General features: G+C 45.0%; 1 protein-coding gene and 1 long non-coding RNA gene across 3 annotated transcripts; one reads left to right on the top strand and one right to left on the bottom strand.

Moving 5' to 3' along the window:
- Positions 1–4,131: 4,131 nt before the first annotated feature.
- LOC118166739 (transmembrane protein 182-like) lies at positions 4,132–18,304 on the top strand. 2 transcript variants are annotated; one of them, XM_035325872.1, is made up of 5 exons: positions 4,132–4,415; positions 6,641–6,758; positions 8,184–8,282; positions 10,464–10,601; positions 15,194–15,763. In XM_035325872.1, exons 1-5 carry the CDS (start codon positions 4,263–4,265, stop codon positions 15,292–15,294), a joined length of 609 nt encoding a protein of 202 aa, XP_035181763.1. In that variant the 5' UTR covers positions 4,132–4,262; the 3' UTR covers positions 15,295–15,763. The 2 variants fall into 2 exon arrangements, with proteins under 2 accessions (XP_035181763.1, XP_035181762.1); XM_035325871.1 differs by lacking the exon at positions 15,194–15,763 and adding an exon at positions 16,816–18,304 and having other exon boundaries at positions 4,134–4,415.
- A 222-nt stretch (positions 18,305–18,526) lies between these two features.
- LOC118166740 lies at positions 18,527–23,988 on the bottom strand. Its single transcript, XR_004750702.1, has 2 exons — positions 21,180–23,988; positions 18,527–18,966 (listed from the first exon to the last, which is right to left on the bottom strand). It is a non-coding gene; the product is annotated as an uncharacterized LOC118166740 (long non-coding RNA).
- Between the last annotated feature and the right edge of the window lie 658 nt (positions 23,989–24,646).

A 24,646-nucleotide genomic window follows, 5' to 3' on the forward strand; every position in this document is an offset into this window, starting at 1 on the left:
TTCTTTTCTTTTCTTTTCTTTTCTTTTCTTTTCTTTTCTTTTCTTTTGACTTCGTGCAGAAAATCACACCTGTGTTTATTTTATTTCACAACTGCTTAAGGTGATTATAAGGGCTTAATCCTGGAGAGTGCTGGTGATTCTTGGGAAGCAGGTGGGGCAAGCGGAGCTTTTTCCTCTCCTGCCGTCAAGCACCGGGGTATCCAGCCTCTCCATCGACACCACGGATCTTTCAACGTCCAGGCTTACGTGCTTCTTCCAAGAGAAATGTAGACGGGAGAGTTGAAAAAGAAGCATGAGGTGGAGGCAAACCACTGCTTATAATCTCAGTGCAGGATTAAAGGGGCCAATGCCAACGTAAGTGTCTCTTCCTCTCCTCACAGCTCATACCAGGGGCTGCTCTTAGCAAGACGAGTCCTGTTAATTCTCCAGGTGCCTGCTGGTGTGTGGCGGGTGGCAGCAGCTGGACGGCGATGCTCCTGCTCCTCCTGATGCTTGGGGAGGCGCATCCTTTTCCCAGGAGGAGGTAATGGTGGCTGGCTCACACACGTGGTGATGCTCAGTTCACCCAGCTCCATGGTTGTGGTGCAGGACTTCTTCTCCAGACACCCTAGGCCGGCCAGCACCGCAGCGGTTTTCCCAGCTGCACAAAGCCTGGCCAGACATTCATTTATTTTCCCCCAATTTGGTTTTAAAACTGATTTCAAACTGAATTGCTTTTAAAACTCATATTTTTGCTGATTAGTTCATCAGAAAATCCCCGGCCCTTTCTAACTGCAGGGAGAAGGAGGGGGGCTGGAATGATTTATGGGTGGTTTTCTTGCCATTTCTTCTTTCTTTTCTCCCTTTCTTTTCTCCTCGCGTATGTGTGTCCGGTCTATTAACGAGGCTGTCTTTTGCATTGTATAAAATCTATATGACCAAAATGCTTCTTCAAAAGGAAACCAAAAAAGCTAATTTAACCTTCAAAACCAGAAGCCTGAATCTTATAATTAATAAAGATGTTTTTTGTTTGTTTGTTTTGTTTTGCTTTTTGTTTTATCTGAAGAGCGAAGGCGCTATTTTTTCTATTAGCCTAGTTTGTAAGACTAAAAAGTCTTGTGAAAAAAGCATTCCTATTACAAGAATTCCAATTTTATCTTCTTTTTTCCTGCTCACTAGCTATAGGAAATGTCTTTAATGTAAATAGAAACGACTACTGACATGCAATTGGGTGGTCATTGGTACAAAGTGGAGGGGATTTGCCTCCAAGGGCAGGAGGAGGAGGCAAGCACCTGCTCAGCCTCAGGACAGGACCATGGTGCTCAGCATCATCGGCCAGCACCACCCCAGACCAGAGCTGTCTCCAGAGCTTCTGCAAGGGAAACAGGGAAAAGGCCCTGGTGTGCAGAGAAAGCCAGCACTGGGGAAGCAGAGGCACGGGAAGCGCCACAGAGGTTCGGTGAGTCCTGGCCACAGTGTCTGGCTCCTTTGGTAGCCCCTGCAGGGGTGAGGAGCCGACAGCTCCTGGGCTGATTGGATGTAATGAGGTTAATGTCTAAGAAAAAATAAAAATCAAGCTGAGCAGAAAGCAGTGCTGTGAGAACAATGCCCGCTGGCACTGCACAGCACACAGGGATACGGGCAGGGGGCTGCATTAGGGGGCTGCGACCAGCCCGGGCGTCCCCACCACGTGCTCTGGAGCAGCCTTGCCATCCTGTACTCGTACCCCGGCTGTACCTGCCCATGCCCCAGGCAAAGTTTTGTTGTCTGCCACGTCCAGGGGTTTTTCAGGTCCCAGAGGTGAGGAGCACGTGCGTGGGGAGGAGCTGAGCAGGAAGGGGAGCTTGTTGGAGAGGTGTTCTGACCTTGCAAACTCAATTCCTATTCCACAGCCTAAGAATTTGGGAAATGTTTGGCTGGGCACAAAACGGCCCAGAAGGAGCCAAGACTGGGCAGCAGCAACACTCTGCCTCAGCCATGCAGGGGTTTGCTGCCAATGGGACTGAGATTTGCTAAGGACACCTTCCAAATGGCAAAGAGCGCTAACTTGCAAATAGGCATTAGCATAAATGCAGCACTGCCAAATACAGCTGACTAAAAAGCACACACATAAATGTAGAAGTGTGCATTAATCCTTTTTTTTTTTTTAAATATACAAGTGCCCACTTTACATTTTAATTTTATGAGATTGCGCTGCAAAATGCAAAGAAGTCCTCACTTCTGGTGTGCAAACCTTGCCTGCACCAAGCTCTCCAGGTGTTCCCAGAGCTTCCCCACCGGTCACGTCCAGCCTTGAGCTACAGACATCAAGGCTAGGCGGCAACCGATTCAACCAAAAACTTAATAGTTTGCTTGAAAAAAAAAAAAAAAAAAGGATGCTTGAGAAGGGCCGAGACATGCCATATACTTTCACTTCCCTGAAGATGGTCATTGAGCTGCAGTTCTCCCATCCATTTGAAGGCCATGCAACGATCTCTTTCCCTGCTGAGAACAGCATTCAGCCCTGCCGTAGGGATTTTTGTTCCATTACATCAAACATCAGAAAGCATTTTTCCATTTTAGTGACCAACCAAGACATAAATCCAGTCCGTGAGGAGGCCTGCAGGTTGTCTCAGACCTGCTCACCCACCGTGCCCAGCAGCAGCACCTTCTGCCTGTCTTGCACACCTGCCCTGACCTCATGCAGCCCTACACTAACACTGCCTGCGGGAATTAGCCGAAGCTCAGCCCCAGCTATGCTGCCCCGCTGGTGAGTGTTGTGGTAAGTCCATACCTGGCCACCTTTTATTCTCTGGGTGTCCTCTGGGCAGGGACCTCTTTTCTGGAGTCTATCCACTGCCTTGTGTGCTCGCACGGTGAGGTTAAACAACGAACGGCTCTTCCACTGGGACAGTGAGGAAGAGAGACCTGCGGTATTATTTAAAACTGCCCCAACCTGCAATATTTAAGAAAGAACAATGCAAAGGATGCAATCAATTATTACAGTTTAAAGTCTATTGTGTTCATTGAAGAGCAAGCATATTTGTCAGTCCATATGCACCAGCAGTTGGCTACAAGTGTAGTCAACATTTTATCCAACTCTCTCCAGTTTCCCTAAGCGGTGGGCAGTTTCTCTGCTTTACCCATATGTACGCAGCTAACTTTAACTATTACATTGATTTGGAAATTAATTTGGCAATGCAAAATCCATTAGGTTGAGGAAGTCAATATCTTCATTTATCCTCCTTTTAGACCAGGTCATGACTTAGAATAAGGCTAGAAAATCAGAACCCAAATTTTCATCGTAATTTAGATTTCCTCTGCCAGACTCCTGGCATGCCACACGAATATAGTTATTGCCCTCCAGAAATTACAATTTTCCTGGTCTGGCATCTTGTTCCTGGCAGTGATCTACAGCAGATGCTCCAGCAGAAGACAAAAACGATAGGGACCAAATGGCAACGAAATTCCGTACAGGATTGTCTTCGTTCCCTGTGAGACACTGCTTCCAGAGCGGGGCTGGGCGGTGGGAGGGGAACGAACACCACACAATGCCCATTTCCCGTGGCAGGAGAGAGATCCCTGTGCTACAAGCGTGTAGCAAGGCTCTTCAGCTATGCTGGTAGGTACACCTGAGCTAATGCTCCGTGTCTAGCTGGATGTGGATCTGTCTGATGTAACTGTGTGTGCAGGGGAGGATTGCACCACTCCCCAGAGCACTGAGGGGGTCACGGCTATTTTAATGCCCTCCCTTGGACCCGTGGAGTTACTTTGTGTGAAAGCGTCATCAGCGTTTGGTTTAGAGGCAGGAGCCTGTTCCAGAAGTGCACTTCAGTACTGTGTTCTGGGGACACCCCTGAAGACACCTCGTGGTGAGGGCTGTGGGAACGGAGGAATGGTAAAAATCTGCGGGCTCAGATCTGCTGCTGCAGCGCACGGCCTCCCTGCTAAGTTCATGCACAAGCCCGGCTTAAGCTCTCCAGTTTCCTGGGTACTTCTGCATAACAAGTGCTCGTGACCTCTGGACGCTGCCTACCGTGCTGAAATGAACAGCCATGTGTTTATTTGGAAATCTTCCTGCTCTGCCTCAATAGCTATTTGTCATGTTTCTTTAATGCCACAGCTGTTTGGCTACGCCAGGTCATCGGCTTTTATTAGTCCCTTTCCCACCATCCCCTGAAACTCACACCGGCCACCAGAAGGTCCGTATGTGTGTCCCAGAATAGCACATCTCTCTGTCCTCTTCTTTCAGGGAACAGGAAACTCCAGCATTTCCCTTTTTTTCCCCCAAATTCCGCTCTGCCATGAAGGCTGGCATCGCGGGGCTGGCCGCGGGCATCCTGGGTGGCACTGGCGTGCTGCTCTTCCTCGTTGCCTTCGGGACGGATTACTGGCTGCTGGCTTCAGAGACCTGCGGGATGGTCCCCGATGGAAACAGCACGCTCCAGCCCAGCGAGGTAAAGCCTGAAAGCGTGTCTTACTGGGGAGGAGAAAAAACAACTCATTTAAATAATATGCTCTGAAAATGTTGAAAGGCGACAGAGCTACTTTCAATTCAGGCGCTGGCAGTTTTAGATGTGATAATATTTATGCTTATTTAAAGTGACCTGTTCATGTAAAAAGTCAGCCTGAGCTAACTTTAAAATTGTGACTGAAGTAAAGATGTCTAGGAAACATTAAAACGGTGCTTCTGTATTCTGACAGATACGAATGTTAGGCAATGAAAGGCGAAAATGTAAAAGCTTTACTTGTTGACAGCATTTGCCTCAAAAGACAAAAGATTTCTCCTGATATTTGCCATTGAAAGATTTCTACCCCTAGTTTGCTCATTTAAAACCAGTACATATTTTAAAGTGTAGAACTTGGCAATCATTTACATCTGAAGTGATAGGACGGCAGTACAGACGGAAAACAACAGCGAGCATCAGGGGCAGCGCAGAGCAGACACGGATTCCTGCCCATCTAACACAAGGAGGCCGCTTTAGTGTAAAATTGAGATTTGTGTAGGACTTTTGATAGCAGGAAATGCAGTTTTTAGATGACAATTTTGAACGTTTCCTATTTTTATGACAGGTGTTTTAGTGCTAAGTGCTCTTATCACATGTTCATGGATCCTTTTGAAAGTGTGATTTTAGCCGCACTTGCTATTGTCTGACTGCTCGAGGAAGTAACAGCCAGCCCAGTTCCCTCAGCCATCCACTCTTCAAAAATATTTTTGTGCTGATCAATGCGTGGCTTCAGTTAAAAAATGACAGGAAGGTCCTTGTTTTGTGCAGCCTTTTTGTTACTTCAAAGTTCAATCCAATTAGGTTTGATTTTTTTTCTGGTGTGGTGAGTCACGCTGCGTAAACATCATGATGCCAGCAAGAAATACTTCCTTTCATTTCAGAATCCCATAATCAAATGTAGGACACTGTTTGCTTGAGTCATGTTTCCAAATGACTTTCTCTAGTGAAAAACAAAAAACAAAAAACAAAACAAAAAAAACAAACAAACAAACAAAAAAAAACATTTGATAGAAGAAACTGCCGGCAGAAGATGCTGTTTTGTCTGTTTAAAGCAGCATGATAGAGCCCCAAAGAAGGCAGGACCATGGCCAAAGGGGCAGAAGGAGTGCAGCTCTGGTTTTGCATGCTTAGGAAATGGCAACATTAAATGTTTCAGATTTTTGTTCGTGCTGCTGTCTGTTAGAGCGGAGAGGCCAGGGATGGCATGGTGCACTGCCCAACCCTCTCAGAGCTCTGAGTTATGCTCCTGGCTGTGTGTTAGCTTGACTGTCACTGAGGCTGGGTGACTGAAGAAGCGCCAGAAAGAGATAGGCGCTGCTCTTGTTCTTTCCTCTGAGCTATTTTATTTCTATTTCAGACACTGTTTTCATGATTTCTAGTTCAGGTACCAATTGTGTACAATGGGCTATGTTTTTACCTTACCTGCCCTTTTCCAAACTGGCAAATGCTGTCCGTTAAGGATAAGGGCAGCTGTGAGGACCTGCCAAGCCCCAGTTGCACTCACAGGTCTGGACTGTGAATTGTGGTAGACTCACCTAAAAAGCAGTATTTGTCAGCATCCCTACCCAGGTCCATGATAAGACTGTCTCACGTAAGGTTAGCATAACTTCTGCCAGGCTGAGCAGCGGGACAGGAAGAAGAAAACCTTGGCATGGTGAGTAGAGGCTCAGTGGGGGTGTTAGCACTGGGTTGCCTTCTGGGCTTGGGTGAGACCTTGCACGGATCCTGCAGAGTGCCAGGACATCTGACCTGTTGCACTGGGTCACCCCTAGAATTGCTTACCTGGTAATCCACAACAGCAATAGCACTTGCCTAGGGAAATTAGCTAAGTAGAACACCCCCAGAACTCTCTGCCCACCTTCCAGCTCTGGCAGTCAGTGCTTTAAAGACGTTAGAGAAAGAAGATGATGATCTGTGAAGATCTGCGGGAGCTTTGCAATCAGAATGGCTGCAGTGGTGGTACTCACTTCAAGGGACTACCAAATTGCTTCATTTTGTAGCTGTGATATGGCAGAAAGTTGAGGGCAGCAGCTGTTCCCTGACCCCTCCAAAACCAACTCAACAGCAAATTAAAGCCCCACCAAACAATGGAAGCAAACCATCCAGCTAGAACACAGACTTTCCACCTTTGCTATGATCATCCCCACATCAGTTCGGGCTTTCGTTCCCCACAGGCTGAAATGCTGACCGAGGCCAGGAAGGAGATCCTCACTTTCCACCATGAGGGCTTCTTCTGGCGGTGCTGGTTCTTCGGCGAGGGCCAGCCGGAGACCATCTGGACCTTCTGGTACAGTGAGTACCCGCAGCCCGCCCCGGAGCCACCACTCTGTTTGGTTTCATTTTTCATTCTCATCACCTCTCTGTCAGGAGCTAAGTTGGATTGCTCTTTCTGGGCTCTTTTCTTGACTTGGATTTTGCTGCCGGAGGGCTGTTCGCAGTCATTTGGGAACCCCTTGGTGCCAGTTAAAATATCACCTATGAAGTCTTACAGGGGGGTGACCTCGACCAGCAAGCACAGCTCTCCCCATGCCTCTTGATGTCTGTGTCCACCTCGGGTCTGCTGACGGTGCCTGTCGGGCCCGTCGTGTTGCTCTGCAATCCATGGTTGTCCGCCGGGTGCTGAGCATTCCCACCTCCATACACACGTGGCCTCCTGGGTGCTGCGGGCCTCCAGCAGCAGGGGCCAGGCCGAACCCTAACCCACGGGCTGGTGCTCTTGTGCATACAAGATCTCTGTTTGAAGATCTCGCCTGTTTTGCTTTTTAAGGTCCTGTTTTGCTTTTTAAGGTTGGTTCCCTCAATCAGGTTATTCTCCGGTGATTAAAGTTTCAGATGACTTTGCTGTCCCTCAGCCCCTGGCCTCTGATTCCTGTAAAATCTTGTAGGAAGAGTTACGGCCACTCTTCACCAGAACGACGTGGGATTTTTCTCACAGAAATTTTTTGTTTTAAAAAAATGCTGGTGAGAGGGAGTTTGCTACTTAATTACATTATACAGAAATACATCATATAATATAATGTTACCTGAAGTAAAATGACTCTTCCTGATAACTGGCAAATTTGTATTACTTCTTTAGGTATTTATTATAATAGGATTGATCATGGCAAATTAATTTGCTTCTTTCATGGATGTAATAATTAATTCAATAGGTATTCCATAGTCAATTTAGCATGAACTAATGTCCACCTATTATAAAGTGTTCCTTTGAGCTGGGGAACATATTTAAATAAGTGGCCAACCATTAATTAATTCATTTAACATTCATTCTATTACCGTTAATCACGATAAGCCTCAGTGGTATTAATATTGATGGGGCACGTCCATTCTAATTGTGCTTTCCTCTCTCACCAACTGGAGGGCTCGTCAGGGGGCTTGCTCTAGCACCCAAACCCCTTCGCCCCTTCCAGGAGGGAAATAGCAAGAGGAATATTGACATTAATTTGAGTTGCTCCATCTTTTGTGATTTATGTCCACCTCAGAGTGATGTTATGAAGATACGAGGTTGTGGGGGTGGCAGTCTCAGATCCTCTTACATCTCCCCTCTCTCATCACTCTTCTGTTTTCTTCTGTCTAGCCACAATTTTGCATCCTTCTTTACTCCCCAGCTTTCCTGCATGTTATGCATGTTTTCCTGAACAGGGCATTGCTATCCAAATTATGGCATATGGTATAACTATGATTTTGCATAAAATCAAACCTTTTCTTGTTCTCTTGCAGCCAGCCAAGCGCACCCCAAGCACTGCATGCACGGCTACCTGTTCCCCATGCCTGTCGTTCTGGGACCTTTCCCCCATCCCTCCTACGACACGACCGCAGGTGGGTTCCCCCCCTGCTCCCAGCAGCTCCTCGTCCCAGCAGCGGGGCTGGGAAGGACGGGGTGTGCCGTGCTGTTGTCCCCTTCTGCAGAGCTGCGGGGCCGAGCACAGCCAGGACTTTTGGGCAGCTCTTGACAAAGTGGCCTCGTGTGGCCCCGAGGCGTTCCCAGGGCCTGGCTTCCCAGGGGAGCTCCTGTGTTGATTCATTGCAAGACAAAACAAACAAACGCTGGAAAAATCAGTTAAAGACCGAATTGTCAAAAGATCCACGCAAGTAGCTGGCTTATTTTTAATACACCGAATGCGACACAGTTGGAGAGCTCTCCTTTCAACTGGTTCCCTTTTTATTTATGTTTCTCTGTATTTTCAGAGTTCTTTAATGAATCAGCTGCTGTTAGGAATTTTAATTTGCTAAATTGGTGGCAGCAGCTAGAATTAATTCCATGATCTTTTTTGAAATGAATTGATTTCTTTAAATAGTGTGCATCACTCTGCATTGCCTCTGGGGATCCGGGGCAGGCATACTGCACAAACAAACATCTTGACCTTTTCCTTAGCCTTTAGCAGTACCTTTTAATTTTTTTTTTATTTTTTATTTTTTATGAGGAATTAATTAAAAAAATATTTGTCAGTAGGAGCATGTGAAGGAGAGCAGCTAGTTTTTTTTTGCTGTGCCGTGTCGGATCCCTGCCCCGGGGAATGAGCTGCGATGTAGAACGGATGTGAGCGGTGGTGCAAGGAGTAGCCCATTGCAGGTTGTGCATGGCAAGCATGCAGGTTGTCGCTGGCTTATTTTTTCTGCTCAGGAGAGAGTGGTATGACGTCCAGCTTCTGAATGATCTCAATGATAAACATACTGATTTTTCCATACTAAATAAAGGGCCATTGAGCCATCTGTCGCTGCCTGTCAGCCTGCACTCAGCAGCCCTCTGCAGCTGCCTCCCAAAATGCCTTTTGGGGACGGCCCTGGGATGGGCTCAGTGCCGAGGCTGCTGTGGCCCCGCTGCCGAATTGGCCTCAGTGTTGTCATCCCTGGGGAGGCAGGGATGTGTCGGCACTGAGATGGGGATATCATGACATAGAGATGAGGATGTGTCGGCACAGAGATGGGGACGTCTCGGCACGAGATGGGGATATCACGACACAGAGATGGGGATGTTTCAGTACCCATGTTTAGGACAGCTGGAGCTGCACCAACCCCACTGCAAGGCATCTGGAAATCTGAGGGGAGCAGGCACTTCTGCCGTACACATTTATTTTATTTCCAACCAGTCTGCACTCAGATGCAAATTATGACAAAACAGGAGGCTGTCCAAGAAGAGGGTCCTCCAGCTATTACCTGCTCCAGAGATAATTTTGCCTTATCTGCATCCTCTTAGGCTCCCTGAGAGAAATGGGTGACGGGAGGTTAAACATTAAAATGAATTCTGTGGTTTTGGAGAGTTCAAGATACTTATCTCTCCCTAAGTGGCTCTCCTGACAAAATGGTTTAAAATGAGCAAAACGCATCTTCTCTGTATCATTTTTCTTTCAAGTGTGAGTCATTTCAGCATTGCCCATTTGCTCACACTCAGCTCAAATCTCTCTAACTCATACTTCTGAGAAACAAAAAGCAGTGAGAGGCAGTGGTCTGAGAGGACCAGATAAATTAGGGGAACTGGGAGTGGATATTGGAGAGTTTCTGCTCGAGGACCCCCACCTTTGGCTGAGAGCTGGCTGCTCACTTGTCCTATCCGAAGTGACAGGGACATGACGGATGCAAATTTGCTTGGCTCTGGCTGGTATGGTTGTGTGAAGTCACAGCAAAAATCCCCAAATCCCGAGGACAAAAAGGCAGTCGCTCTCATGTCATGTTCTCTGGCCTGGAGTCAAGCAAGGCCACGACTGGGAAAATGACAAGCTCCTGTTTTCACTGCAGTCCTGGTCTGCAGTCAACAACAATTGACTTCATTTTAAACCAGGGTCCCGGCACCTCCTGTAAGTGTAAGTTAAAATGGAATATAGATATAATCAGATTCCATTTCTCCAAATTTTGCCATTTCCTTTCCTTTCTTGCCCAGCCCTTCCAACCCCACAGGTACAGCTAGGGACTGCGTCCTATGCTCTCACAAGCTCTGTGACATGGTTTCCTTGCAAACCTTTTCCCCCTTTTCCTCTGACTCTCCTCTTTTTGGCTGCGCAGTGTACAGAGGCTTCTGGACAGCGTTCATCATGCTGGCTGTGGCTGGCGGCCTGGTGGGAGGCCTGCTGCTGGTGTGCGGGGTGCCCTTCGTCAGCGCCAGGTCCTACAAAGTCGGCGGTGGGTTCCTGCTGGCCTCAGGTAAGATCACAAGCAGCAGTAATCATATACACGGGGCAGCAATGCAGCGGCAGTGGCCCGCGGTGTGAAGGGGATGGGGAGGTACCCAGGGGTGGGGTGATGCTGGGGAGGGATGGGGGCTCTGATGGAAGCAGCACTGACTTGGAATAAATGACCCCCCCCCGCCCCCTTCCTCATGTAGAAATAAATGTCTGTGGTCAGACAAGCCTTAGAAAGAAGGTCCTTAGTCCTAAGGAGTTTGAGAATTGGGCAACCTACTTTTTTCTTCTTCATCTTTCTGTGCAATCCAGAGAGCCTTTTATTTTAGTAAAGCCTGTAGCTGCAACAACCCTGGGCACTGATTAGCCATGCTCTGCTGCTGTCAGTCTGTCTTCATATATTGAGAGCCTCTCCTGTCTTTGCTCTACATCTGGTAGAACTGGAAACCCACCACACAGGGACAGGCATACCCTGCAACTCAGAACTGGAGGGCTGCTTTAATAAAATCTGGAAAGATAAAGCAGTGTCACAGCAGAAAAATGAATTAAAAAGAGTCATTTATTCATTATTCCCACTACCATTATTAATTATTCCACTGAATTATCACTTGGGTTTTTTCTTTTTCTCTATTTGAAAGGGAATAACTAGTTTAACTAGGAGAAGTACTTGATTTATAACAATGACTCAAACTTGGAAATAGAGCTTTTTTGCAATGCAGGCAGTTAAAGGTTGGAGCGCTGGTAAGCCATGCCAAGTGAAGAACCTTGTAATGAAGTCAGGCCTTTCTCTGAAATTAATTATGCTTAATTATGGACCCTGCACTAGGTCCTTCTTCCTCAAGAACTGCATCAATCAAACATACGATATGGTCTATGCTCCATTTGTGTGTGTGCGCCTAAGCTTTTGGGGCCCAAAAACATTCATGAAACTATTTAACAAGAGAGGTCCCAAACTAACCCTGGAGGAACTTCAGCTAAACTCCTCCTAGTCTTGTCATACCCCTCCGTTATTACCTTTTACTCTTTTTTCCCTGTTATTTACCTCCTTACCCATTTTATAGGTCCTTTCCTAATCTCCATCTTCTCCAGATGTACTAATAATTAACCATGTGACAGCAGCTGAGCTGCTTGTTAAAACGGAGCTAGATGACATCTATCTATTTGTCTAAAAAATTTGGAAGGCACTAAATCAGCGTGGCCCTACCTGCCTCTGCTAATTCCCTTTGCATTTTGTCCAATTTCCCATTTGCCTCCAGGTCTTCAGTTATTGAAATAAGGCCGGCAAGCCTGTGGGTATCTGCTCATCTCTCTCTTATATGATTTAATAAATGCTTGGTTGGGTTTATTTTTTTTTTCCAAAGGTAAATTGTATGTGGTTTTACACACATGAATTTCATTTGGGAATGCAAGATGTCCCACAAAAGAGGAATGAAATATTATTTCAACATTTTCGGCAGAGTTCTCTTACAATTTCAGCTGATTGCTGTGTTTTTAGCTCCTGAAATCAAAGTTCTGGATCCTGCTTGATGCTGGCATCCCGATGGGCACAGGATAATAACTCTCAGGGGTTATTTTCTCGCCATCCCTTCTAAAGCTATTTTGTGTAACTGCTCTCAGTGGCAGGAGCAATGGATTTAACACAGCATCAACTCCCTCGACATGCCTTTCCTTCAGGTAGCAGGACGTGAGTGATGATGCAGGAGAAATTGCATATTGTCTTCTAATCACGGCCTGCAGGTCAGTGCTAATTAACCTCCCCTGCAGAAACGATCTCTCCTCGAGGAGGTGTGAAATCTGTGATGCACAGAGCGGGAACACGCTCTGGCCCTGGGACAGCAAGAATAGCACCACGGCCATGGGGTGCTGGCCCCTTGGGACGTCCCGTGGCCCAGCCCTGCTCTGTCCTCAGCCTCCCTCTGCCCAGGCAGCCTTAAAATCAGCAAGAATTGTTTTAAAGCAATGAGGCATTGGACACCGAAAGGCTGTAAAGGTTCTGTAAGCTGCCTGACATGGTCCTGGGCAACCTGCTCTAGGTGCCCCTGCTTGACCTGGGTTTGGACCCCGAGGTCCCTGCCCACCTTGGCCTTTTGGGGACTCTGTGAAAGGTGCTGCAACCTGTTCTGGTAACCTCTCCATCATCTCCAGGGTCTTAGAGTGCCCCTCCAGGCAGATATCAACGCATTAAGGCAAAGATTTTTATTATCCAGTTAGGTTGCTTTGGGTCTTCTCTCCGAGATGCCTTCTGCTTACTGTGCTTTCAGAGGACAAACCTGACAGTCTGTCAGCTCCGTGGTGATGATTCTGAGAGGTCGTTCAGAAGATTGGAGCCATCCCGCTTGATTCCTCTGCTGGACAATTCAGGAAATACAGCCATGTCCCTCTGACATCTGCAGCTACCTGCATCGGTACCTTGGCGAGCCTTTATCCCTGCCAGCCTGCTCCCAAGAGATGCCTGAGCAAACACACCACCTGGCGGTTTCCCGCCCTTTTTTTTTTTTTTTTTTTTTTTTTCCTTCTCAAACGCAGCCTCATTGCTTGCAGGGGGAAGGCAGATGCTGTCTGCTGACTAATTTCCACTTGTTTCGATAGTTGGATGACAATATGATTAATTATCATCACAGTGTTACCGAGCAGGCCGGGTGAATGCTGCATCGCACCTTCTGGAAGCTGTGTTGAAATTCCTGAGATGATTTCGCTCGTGCTCCTTCATTTCTGTTTCCTTTGGGCATTTTAGCAGCCAAGCTTAGAAGTGAGAAAACACTTCATCCAGCCCTGGGGCTGCTTCTGAACCTGCAGTGCTGCTGTGCGATGTTCAGACTGGTATAGCAGCAGGTTTAAGTGAAGACAATGACACGAGATCAAGCTGTTGGCTTGCTCAGGACTGAGGAGGCTCTTCTGGAGGGAGAAATTTTCCTGCTGCATCCTACATGATGTTAAACAACACAAACAGGAGTTGTTACCAGCTATCTTTGCACTGGGCAGCACAAATACCTTGTTAAATGTGCACTCTTCCTCCAGCCACTGTGCTCCCTATGCTGTCTCTCCAGCATCCCCACTCATGTGGCACTGTCACTGTACCAGCGGGATGCTGTGGCTGTGGGGCATCTCCACACATCTCCATTGGATTTTATGCCAAAATTCCTCCTCCCACGACATTTTGGCAAGTCTCAGGCTCTGCATGTACAGCAGAAGCTGATGACTACGGAAAGGCAGCTGAAGGTCACCCCTCCGTTCCCTTATTATGAGCATCCCAAAGAGGTGAGCGGTGAGAAAGGCAAACGAGTCGCTGACGGTCAAAGTTCATTTTTCTTGTAATTAGCAGATTACATGAAAGTTCAGGAGCTTCCACAGAATAAGAGTTAAAGATTGAGTTCACTCACCTGTCCCTACAATTAACAGCTATAAAGGTGTCACGGGGATAAAAAGTGAGAGAAAGCAGAAGGCAGACTCCAATTTACCCACAATTAAGGTGCAGCTCTCCCGGCAGCGGGGGGAGCGCCGGGGGTTTGTGTGCTCGCGGTTAGCCCCTGGATGGAGGAGATTTAACACCCCACTTCAATTTTCCCACAATTAGCCCCTCCCCAGAAGATGCCATTGACCTCATCAGCTTGGAGACTGAGTTCCACAGTTAATTTTTTCTGTTCCTGCCTAGTGAACAGTGCCAAAGAGGGATGCTGGGTTCACTTCTTGGCAGAGCAGTACAGAAAAAAGCTTTTTTTTCAGCTTGCTGACCAAGGCTGCAAGAATTCTATCTCCAAATATATTCAACCACTTGGGGCCAGTGGGATACGAAGATGTCTTTCTGCTACGGCTTCAACAAAGAGCATCCAGAAGGAGGTGGCTTTTGATTTCCTCTTCTCACCATGGAGGCTGTGCAAATGAGTCCCAGGGACTCCTTGCCACCCCAATGTAATTATTTTAGGGAAGAAATTGCTTTCTTTGCATTTTCTTGTCATTTTGCTGGAGTGTGAAAGTGTTCTTAATTTAGGTGTGGAGGCTGTGGCCGTGCCATCACCTCCAGCACCTGTTTGTTAATAAACATGCTGCTCCTCTTGGGCTCCCCAGGAGCAGCACAGGGCAGGTAGGTTTTGATCTGCTTTCCCTAGTAAATGAGCCTCAGGCAATCTGAATTGTCCTGGAACAATTTAACACAAAGCAAAACAAAACAAAACAAAGCAAAACAACTTTTTATTTAAAGAAAAATAGAAAAACTCTGGAAAAAAACACCACTGTACCCATGTCCTCTGTCCCTCTGGGACTACTCTTATATTTGTGTCTCTTATGGTAGGTATTATAAGCTAATGAAATATAAATTGATCTTTAAAAGAGCACTTTTCAAGGTTCAGTTGCTATCTAATTAATTTAATTTTAAATTACATCAGTAATAAAGACTTAATTGCCTTCTTATCAATATATTGTATTTTGTAAAGAACATGTGACTATTTAAACATTCAATCATTTTCTTACAGAAGAATAATTGGTATTTTAAGCATACAACTATCATAGTAAGTGTAAAATATTTATTTGTGCACGTAATTTCAAGTGGTATCACAATCTCAATGAACATGCAAATGTTACAGCAGCTGCTGTTTAACTCCTAGCCTGCCTTTCCAGCAACCATGCGGACTTGTCTGTGGCAGGGAGAACGGTCTGAGGCAGCACAACGTGGTGATGTGAAGTGTGTTCATACAGCTACACACATTTTTCGTTATTAAGGTTCAATTCCCAGTCCCAGGGTGCAGAAGACAGTTTAATAAACACGACACTTTGGGATGGGTAGCTTCAACTTCTCTGTAACACCTAGTGAGGACTGAGAAACATTTTGGACCCTCCACATAAGTCTCATTCTAGGCTACAGGAGGTGAAGCAGGGTTTTAAAGCAGCAAATGTGCTTATATCCAGTGTGAGCAGGAACACAGCTCAACGCTGATGTGTGTCCTCCGAGCGAGGGCTCGGTAAGCTCCATTGCTAAGCAGATAGATCAATGTCAAGCCATACCCGCAGCCTGTGCCTACCATGGAAGCTGGATTTTGCAGTGCATAAGCTGCCAGGAATAATAATTAAATATACTGCAAGCTACCTTTGGTTTAAAATTTGCAAGGGGGGAAATGAAATCCAGCAGAAGAATGCATCGGCAGAACTGCGTGGTGACTTGTTACCTACATTGATTCTGAACTGTTCACTTCTACTACGAAAATACCATAACCTGTGATGTATGTCTTTCATACCTGTATGCACGTGTGTGGGCGTGTGTATGTATATGGAACCGTTTAAATGTAGTAAGCTTCTAGCTGTGAAGTGGCGAGACCAGATATTACTGAAGCAGCTCCAGATCTGTCATCACACTGCCACTATTTGGTGTTAATGCATGCTGACTTTTAAATGCACTATATAGATTCTTTAATGAGACACAGTGAATAATACTGGAACCACACAGGTTTTGTCATCTGTTTCGTGCAGAGACCCACCACTCTGAGTTATGGGGAAGGAGGTTCCTATGGGGTCACCTAACACAACAATCCACCTCACCCCACACGGGTCTGGGGGGTGCCTGCACTCCACTTCAGATGTGGCCCCGCTCTTCCTGTGAAGGCTGCCCTTGTGAGGCCTTCTGTGTGGATGAGTACGGAAATACGAGATGCTCAGCCTGATGGACAGCTGCTATTTGGGTCACAGGCACCTCACAAGACCTGGGAGGGCCCTCATGATCTCCAAGGGAGATGCTGACCTTGAAGTCACAGCTCAGCCTGGAGCGTGTCCTCAGTCCTTCACCCCCTGGCTCTAAGGAGGGTGAATAAGGTTTAGTGTCAATGCTGGTCCATAAAAGTTTATACAGCATCATGGTATGAGCTGTTTGACACTGTTACTTAGTAGTCCAGCTGAGGTTGATGTATCATGGCCACTTGGATGTGAAGGGGGACTCCTGCAAGCTGGGCCAGCCACCTGGGTGTCCATGGGGCTCTGTCCCCATGCTGGGGGATAGTGCAGCGCGTTCAGTGCCAGCAGGACCAGTCCCCGTGGCTTTGTGTTTCTTGTGGAAAATGGATCTGACATTCCTAGGCAGATTTTCCCTCTCTGAAGGGAAAACTCAACAAGGAATGGCATTCTGCAACACGAGCCTTTAATGCAAAGGGCCTAAAAGAATAGATGGGAACCTGCTGCATTCTTTCCTCTCTTATTTCTGTATCTCATATACTGGTTGTAATCAGAGAATAACTCTTTGTCTCTGTTTCCAGGAGGCTTATTTCTCCTGCTCATTTTCCTCTTCGTGATGTGGAAGGAGTTTGTGGCTGATTTTCATAAGTACATCCTTCTGGAGAGGAGTGAAAAGTGCCTGGAGGAAGCACCTGTGCACGTGTACTACGGCTGGTCCTTCATGTTCGCTGCCGCAGGGGTGCCCCTGGTGCTGCTTTCCGGACTCCTCTTCTTTCTGGTCGGCAGAGACATTATGAAGTCCCTGGAGTAAGAAAATGGGTAATGCTGGGCAAGCCTCAGAGAAAACTGGTGATGCTCCTTGTAATGAAATGTACACAAGTTTTTGAGGACTCGGTCATTTTTGTAGCTCTAATTGTCAGCGTAGGTGCATGATTAAAGTCACTGGTGCGTGGAGGCAGGGATGGAGCACTGAGCATGCAGATGCTCTCAGTCCTAAACCACTATTACGCTCTGGAGAAATTTAGACATATCCGTGGACTGTGCAGCACTTTTAGGTCAGAGGAACAGCCTTCGCTGTGCTAGGCAGCTACCACGACCCATCCGTATTCAGCAGAGCCGGAGGTTTACAGTGTTCCCAGCATCCTTGTTTCTTGTAAGAGGTAATCGAATCTGGCTGTGAGGGTGTACGCTCTAATGTCTATTTCTGAAAAAGCAATTAAGGACGATTTTTTTTTTTTTTTTAGCTGGCTCTAATTGACATCAAAGGACAACTGTTTTAATGGAATGTCAGGAAACATGAGAAAGTTTTTCGTTAAAAGCCCTGATTCTGAAGATACAAATGTAACTGGGCCTAACCTAACTTGCAATAAGTGACTAAAGCAATTTCTGTGGCATCATAAGATGTATTAATTAGTCTTTCTTTACAGCACCATGCTACCGTGCATTTAATGTTTTCCTGGACATAGGGTTGTGGGGATTCACAATCCTAAAACTGAAAGATGGAGTTGGGGGAAAGGGAATGGGAACAATAATACTATGATTTTTGTTTGTTTGTTATGGTAGAACCTGTCAGCCGGAATAGAACAAGAATCAGCTCCAAAAAGACACATATACGATTTATATATTTTTAAATTATTGCAATTGCTCAAGTGTATGTTGTCTGACAAGTTACAGTAGTCCCACTAAGAGTAATGCATGCTAATTCTATACAAAACTATCTAGGTAAGGGAGGTGAAGTCATTTATTCTGTGTATGTGGAGGTTTGTAGAGACACCCAAGAAATGTCAAAGATTTGATCTTGCTGTGTTTTTTCAGGCTGGCTCTTGCTGCTTTGAAGTAGTTTGTTGGGCCCTTGCTTGCTGAACTCATCTGCATAAATTGTAAATAAATCTTACTAGAAATATATGCTTTTCTCATGGATGTCATAGTTTGTACTGAACATACATTTCCCAAGCTTAATGTCATACTATTGACTCAATATCGTTAATTAATAATGTAATGTAAATCTCTTCTAGAAAGCAGTGAAGATTGTTGACAGTATAAAAACATTTGTTAATGCTCTTCCTAAAATATTATTCGTGTCTGGCATTTCTTTCCTTTATGGAACAAGTTCTAATTACTCTTTTACAAGATTCATGGCATACATAGAGTGAGAAATAGTAATTCCCACATGTAAAGCTTAGTCCTTTCATATGAATAACAGGCTTGGTCTACAGTTCTTAAGTAAAATTCACAGTGATTTCCATTAATGAAAATGTTGTTTGAATAGAATTGCTATGTACAGGTAAAAATTTTATTTATTTATTTAACTATTTTCCCCCCAGTGAGTAGCTGTTTCATGACATTTACAAACACACGGGTATTGCAGTGCTTTATTTGGCAAATCTAAACTTTTTTTTTTTTTTTTTTTTTTTTCATTCTATCTCTTTGGATTATACCTGTGCCCCATCAGGTTTTCAAGTGATAATTTCTCACTATAAATTCACTTTGAATAATTTTTGTCATTTAATTATCTATTCAGTGTAGAGATGAACACTTATGGTCACAAAGAATAAAAGTATATAATCCAGGAGCAGAAGAGGTCAAGATTTACAGTCACTTGCCTTTCACTGATCCCATAAAACAATCCAAGCATGCAGAAATGATGATCCCATAAGAGACACCAGGGCAGAAGTATGAGAATGCAGCAAGAAATCCATCAGACTTATTGATATCTATGAAGCTGAGGATCCCTGAAGTTGTGAATATAGAAGTGAGTTTTATATTATAGAATGAAATATTTATTAACTTTCTCCATCTGTTCTTTAAAAAATTTAGTTTAATGTCATCAAGGCATTTATGGAATACATTTAGCTTAATCATGCATTCATGCCTTAGGGAGTAAACCATCCCTGGAGACTTACTTCTTCTGGATCAGCTCTAGAACGAGCAATACTTTAAAACTCCATCATTCTTTTCAGAAACATGACTTTGAGTCATTCTTGAATGGAGTTTTTTTTTTTTTTCAAAAAAAATTAATTTTTTTTTTGAAAAAAAAAAAAACTCTGGTATTGAGCATACTTTAATGATCATGGCAATAAGGAGATAGAAAATGTGATTATAGACTAGTACAATTAAATTAATTAGCACTTACACTAAAATGTAACATTTATAGTCAGCACAAGTGTGAACGAAACGTCATGTTGGTGGACTACAGGGTCCAACTCCTTTGGCCTCCTGTGGCAATTATACCTTACGTGGATAAAATTTGGTATGAAAATCATTGTTTCTGAAAATATTAAAAAAATAAACTAATGGACTCAGTGGTAAGGTTTGAAAATGTGGAAACCACAGCCTCTTTCATCTGTTGAATGTGAAGAAGTCTGATGAAAGGATATTAAAGGATATTATAGAGTAGTGACAAGGACCTAATTCTGATCCAAGTTTTGTCATTATAAATCATGAGTAATTCCAGAGACTGCAGTAGACTCTTATCACTGTTAAACATCTGTAAGTCAGATCAGAACTGGGACTAATAAATACATTCAAAAATGCATAATTAAAACTGTGATTTCACATCACTGATGAATTTTAGTCAAGGATTTCTTCAAGGATGCTTTTCTCACATTAGCATTTGACGTTAGTAAGCAATGAATAATTCCATTTTTTCTTTCCAACATCTGGGATACTTCCTGCTTTATTTGCTACTTACTGAGTGCTCTGCAGGAAATATTAATGAATCTTGGGTGTTAAACTACAGGCCCTGTGGATCATGCTTGCGAGGCAATGTTACATAGCAGACACTGTATGTCTTGAGATTAAGAGGCTTGATGTGGTGAAGTAAGATATCAGGAGGTTTGTCAAATAGGTGGGAGATATGGAGCTTTGGGGAGGTTACCCAAGGATCAAGCCCCTGCAGCTTCTTTGTTCATATGTTTCTTCATATTAATTACTTCCAAGAGAGGCAAAAAATAATAAAACATTTTCCCGTGGTCTGATCAACTCTTTTACTGGTGATTTGGCAAACTAGCACCTGGGGATGCCCTAAGGCGAGTGCCGGGTGCTGGGCAGCAGCACCAAGAGGCGATGGCCCAGGAGACGGGCACACTGCTGTGCACTGCTGCTTTCTCACAGCCCTGGCTGACTTGTGCTATTCAATTTTTCTTGGTAATTTATGTGGTAAAACTCCACATTCAGAGGCATATACCAGCTCTTTAGAGCAACCTGGGGAGGCAATCTGGGTTTAGCAACACAGGGCAGAGAGCTTCCAAAGTAGGAAAGAAATTTTCTTCTGTGCTGGTGTGAAGTAACCTTTGATATTCAGTCTGACCAGGAGGATGAAAACACCCTTTAACAATGGAAAACAGCTCTAACTTGCATGTGCTTTCAACAGAATTTGAAAGTTTCAAGGATAAAGTAGAAGTGCTGAAAGTCACTGAAATATGGGAGCACTGGACTTGTGAGGCTTCACACCGCGTTGGACTTGTGTGCTCAGCTCAAACTTTTCTTTTTGCACAGCCTGGACTCATCAGCCCAAGATGCATCACACCTTAATGTCTGGAGTAAGCCAGATTCCTTGTGTTCTCCTGGGCCTCTTCTTTGGCCTAACAGGAAGGTCATAGTGCCTGTATTTTGCTTAGAAGCTCTGGACACCACAGCTGGGATGAATGGAGACCTCTACACATGGCATGCAGAGCCTGACAGTCAAGAAGGAGATGGGCCTAGGACAAGGCTGAATATGAGGCTTTGACATCAACCCAAAGCCCACCTAGGAGCTGGGGCCGATCACGGATGATGCCATGCTGCATCCCTCCTTTCCCTCCCTGCCTTAGCCCGACAGCCAAGGATGAGGTTTGTGGATGCAGCAAGGCATCTGGTGCTGAGCATGTGCAGGATGAGACCAGCCGAGTCCCTTGACACCCATGTAGGAGGCTGAGGATGGACCTTCACTGTGCCTGTGGCCTACCTGTACGTACTAACTTAGGCCAGGAGTTGGTTTTGCTCTGCAGTAATGACGGAGATGAAGGCCGTTAACTGAAAGTCAACCAGAATTAACTCCAGTTAAGTGTATAACCACCCTCTGGGATGGCTTGCTTTCACCCAGCAGGGCTTACAAAACTCTAAACTTTTTCAGTATATCCATAAGAATCCAGCTTCTCTGGACAGGTAGTGTTTTCACCTTCATCCTGCTGACTCAGCACAGTGGGGAAGGCCTCTCGTCACTTGCCCCGAGCAAATGCTGCCCGGGGATGCGCTGACGTGGCGCAGGTGGAAGAGGGCACAGATGCGGTGCTGCAAATTAAGGCAGAAACAAAATTAAAATAAACAAGAAAATATAAGCTAGCTCCATGCTTTGTGCACCGGGCTGTACATTACTGCAGGATTAAGTCATATCAGCCACAGTACATTTTACAAGAGTGCACAGCACCTCAATCCTATAATCAATAAGCTGTACATGCTGCAGCACAAAGAGCTCTTATCTGGAATACCACTTCGAATTTAGTGAATTTATTTAATCCTTGGTGCCTGCAGAGCATCAGTCCTGTCTTCTGGGTTAATTTATTTATTCTGGTGATCTATTTTTAGTCTTTCAAGTACTTGACATTTGAGAAGTAGATTTTTTTTCCTGACTTCCTGAAAAACATCTGAATTGAAAAAAAAAAACCTTTATTTACAGAAATATTTTTGTTTCCTCATTCACTCTCCACTCTTTCTCTTGGGACACAGAGCCCTGTTACCAGTACTAATAGCCATGCACTGAAGGGATTGGAGAAGGCTCCTTTTCACCCTGCTTGGCTAAACCTGTCTTAATGCTGGCTATTCAGAGGATCTTCTCTCTTTATTCTCATCTCTTCCCCATGAATTCTTCAAAAGAATTACCTATTTCTGAGGTATTTTCAAGGTGCTGCATTTAGTTTGGGAGTTTTAATGAGTGTATGCAATGTTCTTATATTCTAGAGCTTGGCATTTCCAGGTATGAACCCTTGACAGAACCCAAAAGAACCAGTTGTTTAAGCAGTATGAGTACATAGATTTTTGCTATAAAAAAGAAATAACAAATGAAAAAATATCCTACCACCACTGCTCTGATGGTGTAATAGTGATTATTATCAGAGCTGTAAAGAATGCACTCTAATTAACCCAAACAGTAGGTACTAAACATTTGGTTATGCAAGAGGAGATTGAAGTTTTATAAGCTTTAAGGTCTGAAAAGAAGAAAAAAAATCTTGTCTGACCTTGACTGACTAGATTAATGATGGCTTCATAAAAGCAAGGAAAAAAATAAAAATAAAAGAGCATAAAGGGCAACTGTGTGAAAAACACAGGGTTAATTTCCCTATCCATTTTCCAACATTTCCCTGTGTGGCTTGCACTGACAAAGCAACAAATGCTGAGAAAAAAGAACCACCCCCAGAAAAAGGACATTACCCTGGCAAAATATATTAGTCTCCTCAGAAATATTTTTGCAGAGTCACAGAATGCAATTGTTTCTCCATTTCAGATGCTTTTAGAAATCTTTTGTATTTTGCTTTGGTTTGAAAGCCGCTCTATGGGAGAAGTCATTCATGAAACCACTTGGAAATGCTGCTCAGGTAGCATGCAATGAGCTGGCTGTTTGAGGATCTGAAGCTTAAACCTCCTCTGTTACAAGCAGGAATAATTGCAGAGCAAGGTGAATAAACATGGTTCATTCTGAAACAGACATCAATTTTGAATCTCTGCCAGCTAAAAAAGTATGGAAATTTATCTATCTAGACAAATCAGCCACTGAATTTGTCCTAGTGATTGCTGAGGTGGATCCTTCTCTTACAGACCACAATACATCAGATCATTTCTTACACAGAGGTTCTGCATCCCAAACCACACACAGTGCTCCCAGAACCAAGGTCATTACCAAGTGAGTCCAGTAATTAGCTCCACAACCCAACCATTAATCTAATTTATTGTATAGCTTTTGCATCACATCCCAGCAGCATTGCTTCTTCTAAGCTTTAGAAGGGTCAGATGACAGCAGAAATGTTTCAATCTCTTGCTCTTAGAAACAGTAAATTCATTCATAAAATGAACAGCGAAGAAGCAGTTTTCATGCTTTCATCTCCTCTGCAGCTGTCTGGCCTCACCTGCCTGATTTGGGGTAGGAAGAGCCATTCCTGGGATGGCTCCCCGTTTTTTTTTTTTTTCCTGCAATTTTGTTCTGCAGGTCAATAACTCTTCCACACCATTCCCTGTGCATTGTGAAAATCTGTGTTATGCTAACACAAACAGATGCACTTTATACATTAAATATATATAAAATGACTGGCTTTCTCTGCAGAGAGCCTTGCCTGCACCACAACCACTTCAAAGGCTTCAAAGCAGAGGTGCCTGCAGCCAGGGCTGCAGCTGGGAGCAGAAGTGCTGGTTTCAGCTGACACGAGAGGTTTCAGGATCTTAGGGCATGAAGCATTTTTCATTCATTTAAAATTAATTTAATTGGGAAAAAAAAATTGAAGGAGAAATCGGGGACTGGGTGGTGGGCAGCTGCTCCAGCTTTTCCTCCTGGTGCCACTCCTCCGAGCTAATGCATTGGTTCTGCAGGCAAAAATAGACAGTTTTGCTCTTACACAAAAAACAAAACTGTTTGCTGGCTGGAAGGATCCTTGTACATTGCAGGCAGGGGATGAGGGCTGTACTGTGGGTGCAAATGCAGTTTTATACTGTGATGCAGCCAGAGCAGAGCTGCCCCATCCTATCCCAAAGCAGCCCCTAAAAAGAGACAAGCCATGCAAGCTTAAAGCCATGATTTACACCAAAATATAGCCACTGATACAATAATAAGACACTTAAAGTGTGCGAGGGCATGTGTGTGAACATCGCAGGGTGCAGTCCCTGACCCGGCCCTGTGCTGCACCCCATGGTGCTGACTGCAGGGATGAGGACCCGCAGCGCCGCGGTCCTGCTTCTCTTGGCCACGCTGCCAGCCTCATTATCTTCTGACTCCCCGTGTCCTCTGCAAGGCTGCGTGCTTTGCAGGTCGGGCCAAACCCTTGTGTAGCGTGAATCGGTGGAGCAACACGACCCCATCGATTTAATTGATTGTGAGCGTCGGGCTCGGCCCAGCCTCGCCTCCGAGCTGGACAACATTAACCAAAAGATAACAGCGCGTGCTTTCACCGGAGGAAGACTAGAAAGATTTCTTCTGCAGGGCTCCTAGGAGTGCCCTCAGAAAAGAAACAACAGTGCAGGTTTTTTCTTCCCTGCCTGGGTTTGGCAGCGGGAGTGCAGCAAAGGTCCCACTGGAAAAGCTGTACCTGCGGGGAGCTGCCGTGCTTGACACACTGCGGGTTCACTCCTGCTGGCCAGGCTGCAGCAGGATTCTCACAAACAAAAATGCTACAGAAAACCGTGGAGGGGTCTCCAGCCAAAGCAGTCACTGAAAAACAGCAGCAAAGA

This window comes from Oxyura jamaicensis, chromosome 4 (assembly GCF_011077185.1).
Source record: "Oxyura jamaicensis isolate SHBP4307 breed ruddy duck chromosome 4, BPBGC_Ojam_1.0, whole genome shotgun sequence".
NCBI classification, from domain to species: Eukaryota; Metazoa; Chordata; class Aves; order Anseriformes; family Anatidae; genus Oxyura; species Oxyura jamaicensis.

What these genes read in the sequence shown, in the direction of transcription:
- LOC118166739 (XM_035325871.1), top strand. Translation starts at nt 4,263, where the DNA reads ATGAAGGCTGGCATCGCGGGGCTGGCCGCGGGCATCCTGGGTGGCACT. An exon ending in CATCTGGACCTTCTGGTACA is followed by an intron (nt 6,759 to 8,183) that starts GTGAGTACCCGC and finishes GTTCTCTTGCAG; the next exon opens with CCAGCCAAGCGCACCCCAAG. An exon ending in TGGGTTCCTGCTGGCCTCAG is followed by an intron (nt 10,602 to 16,815) that starts GTAAGATCACAA and finishes CTCTGTTTCCAG; the next exon opens with GAGGCTTATTTCTCCTGCTC.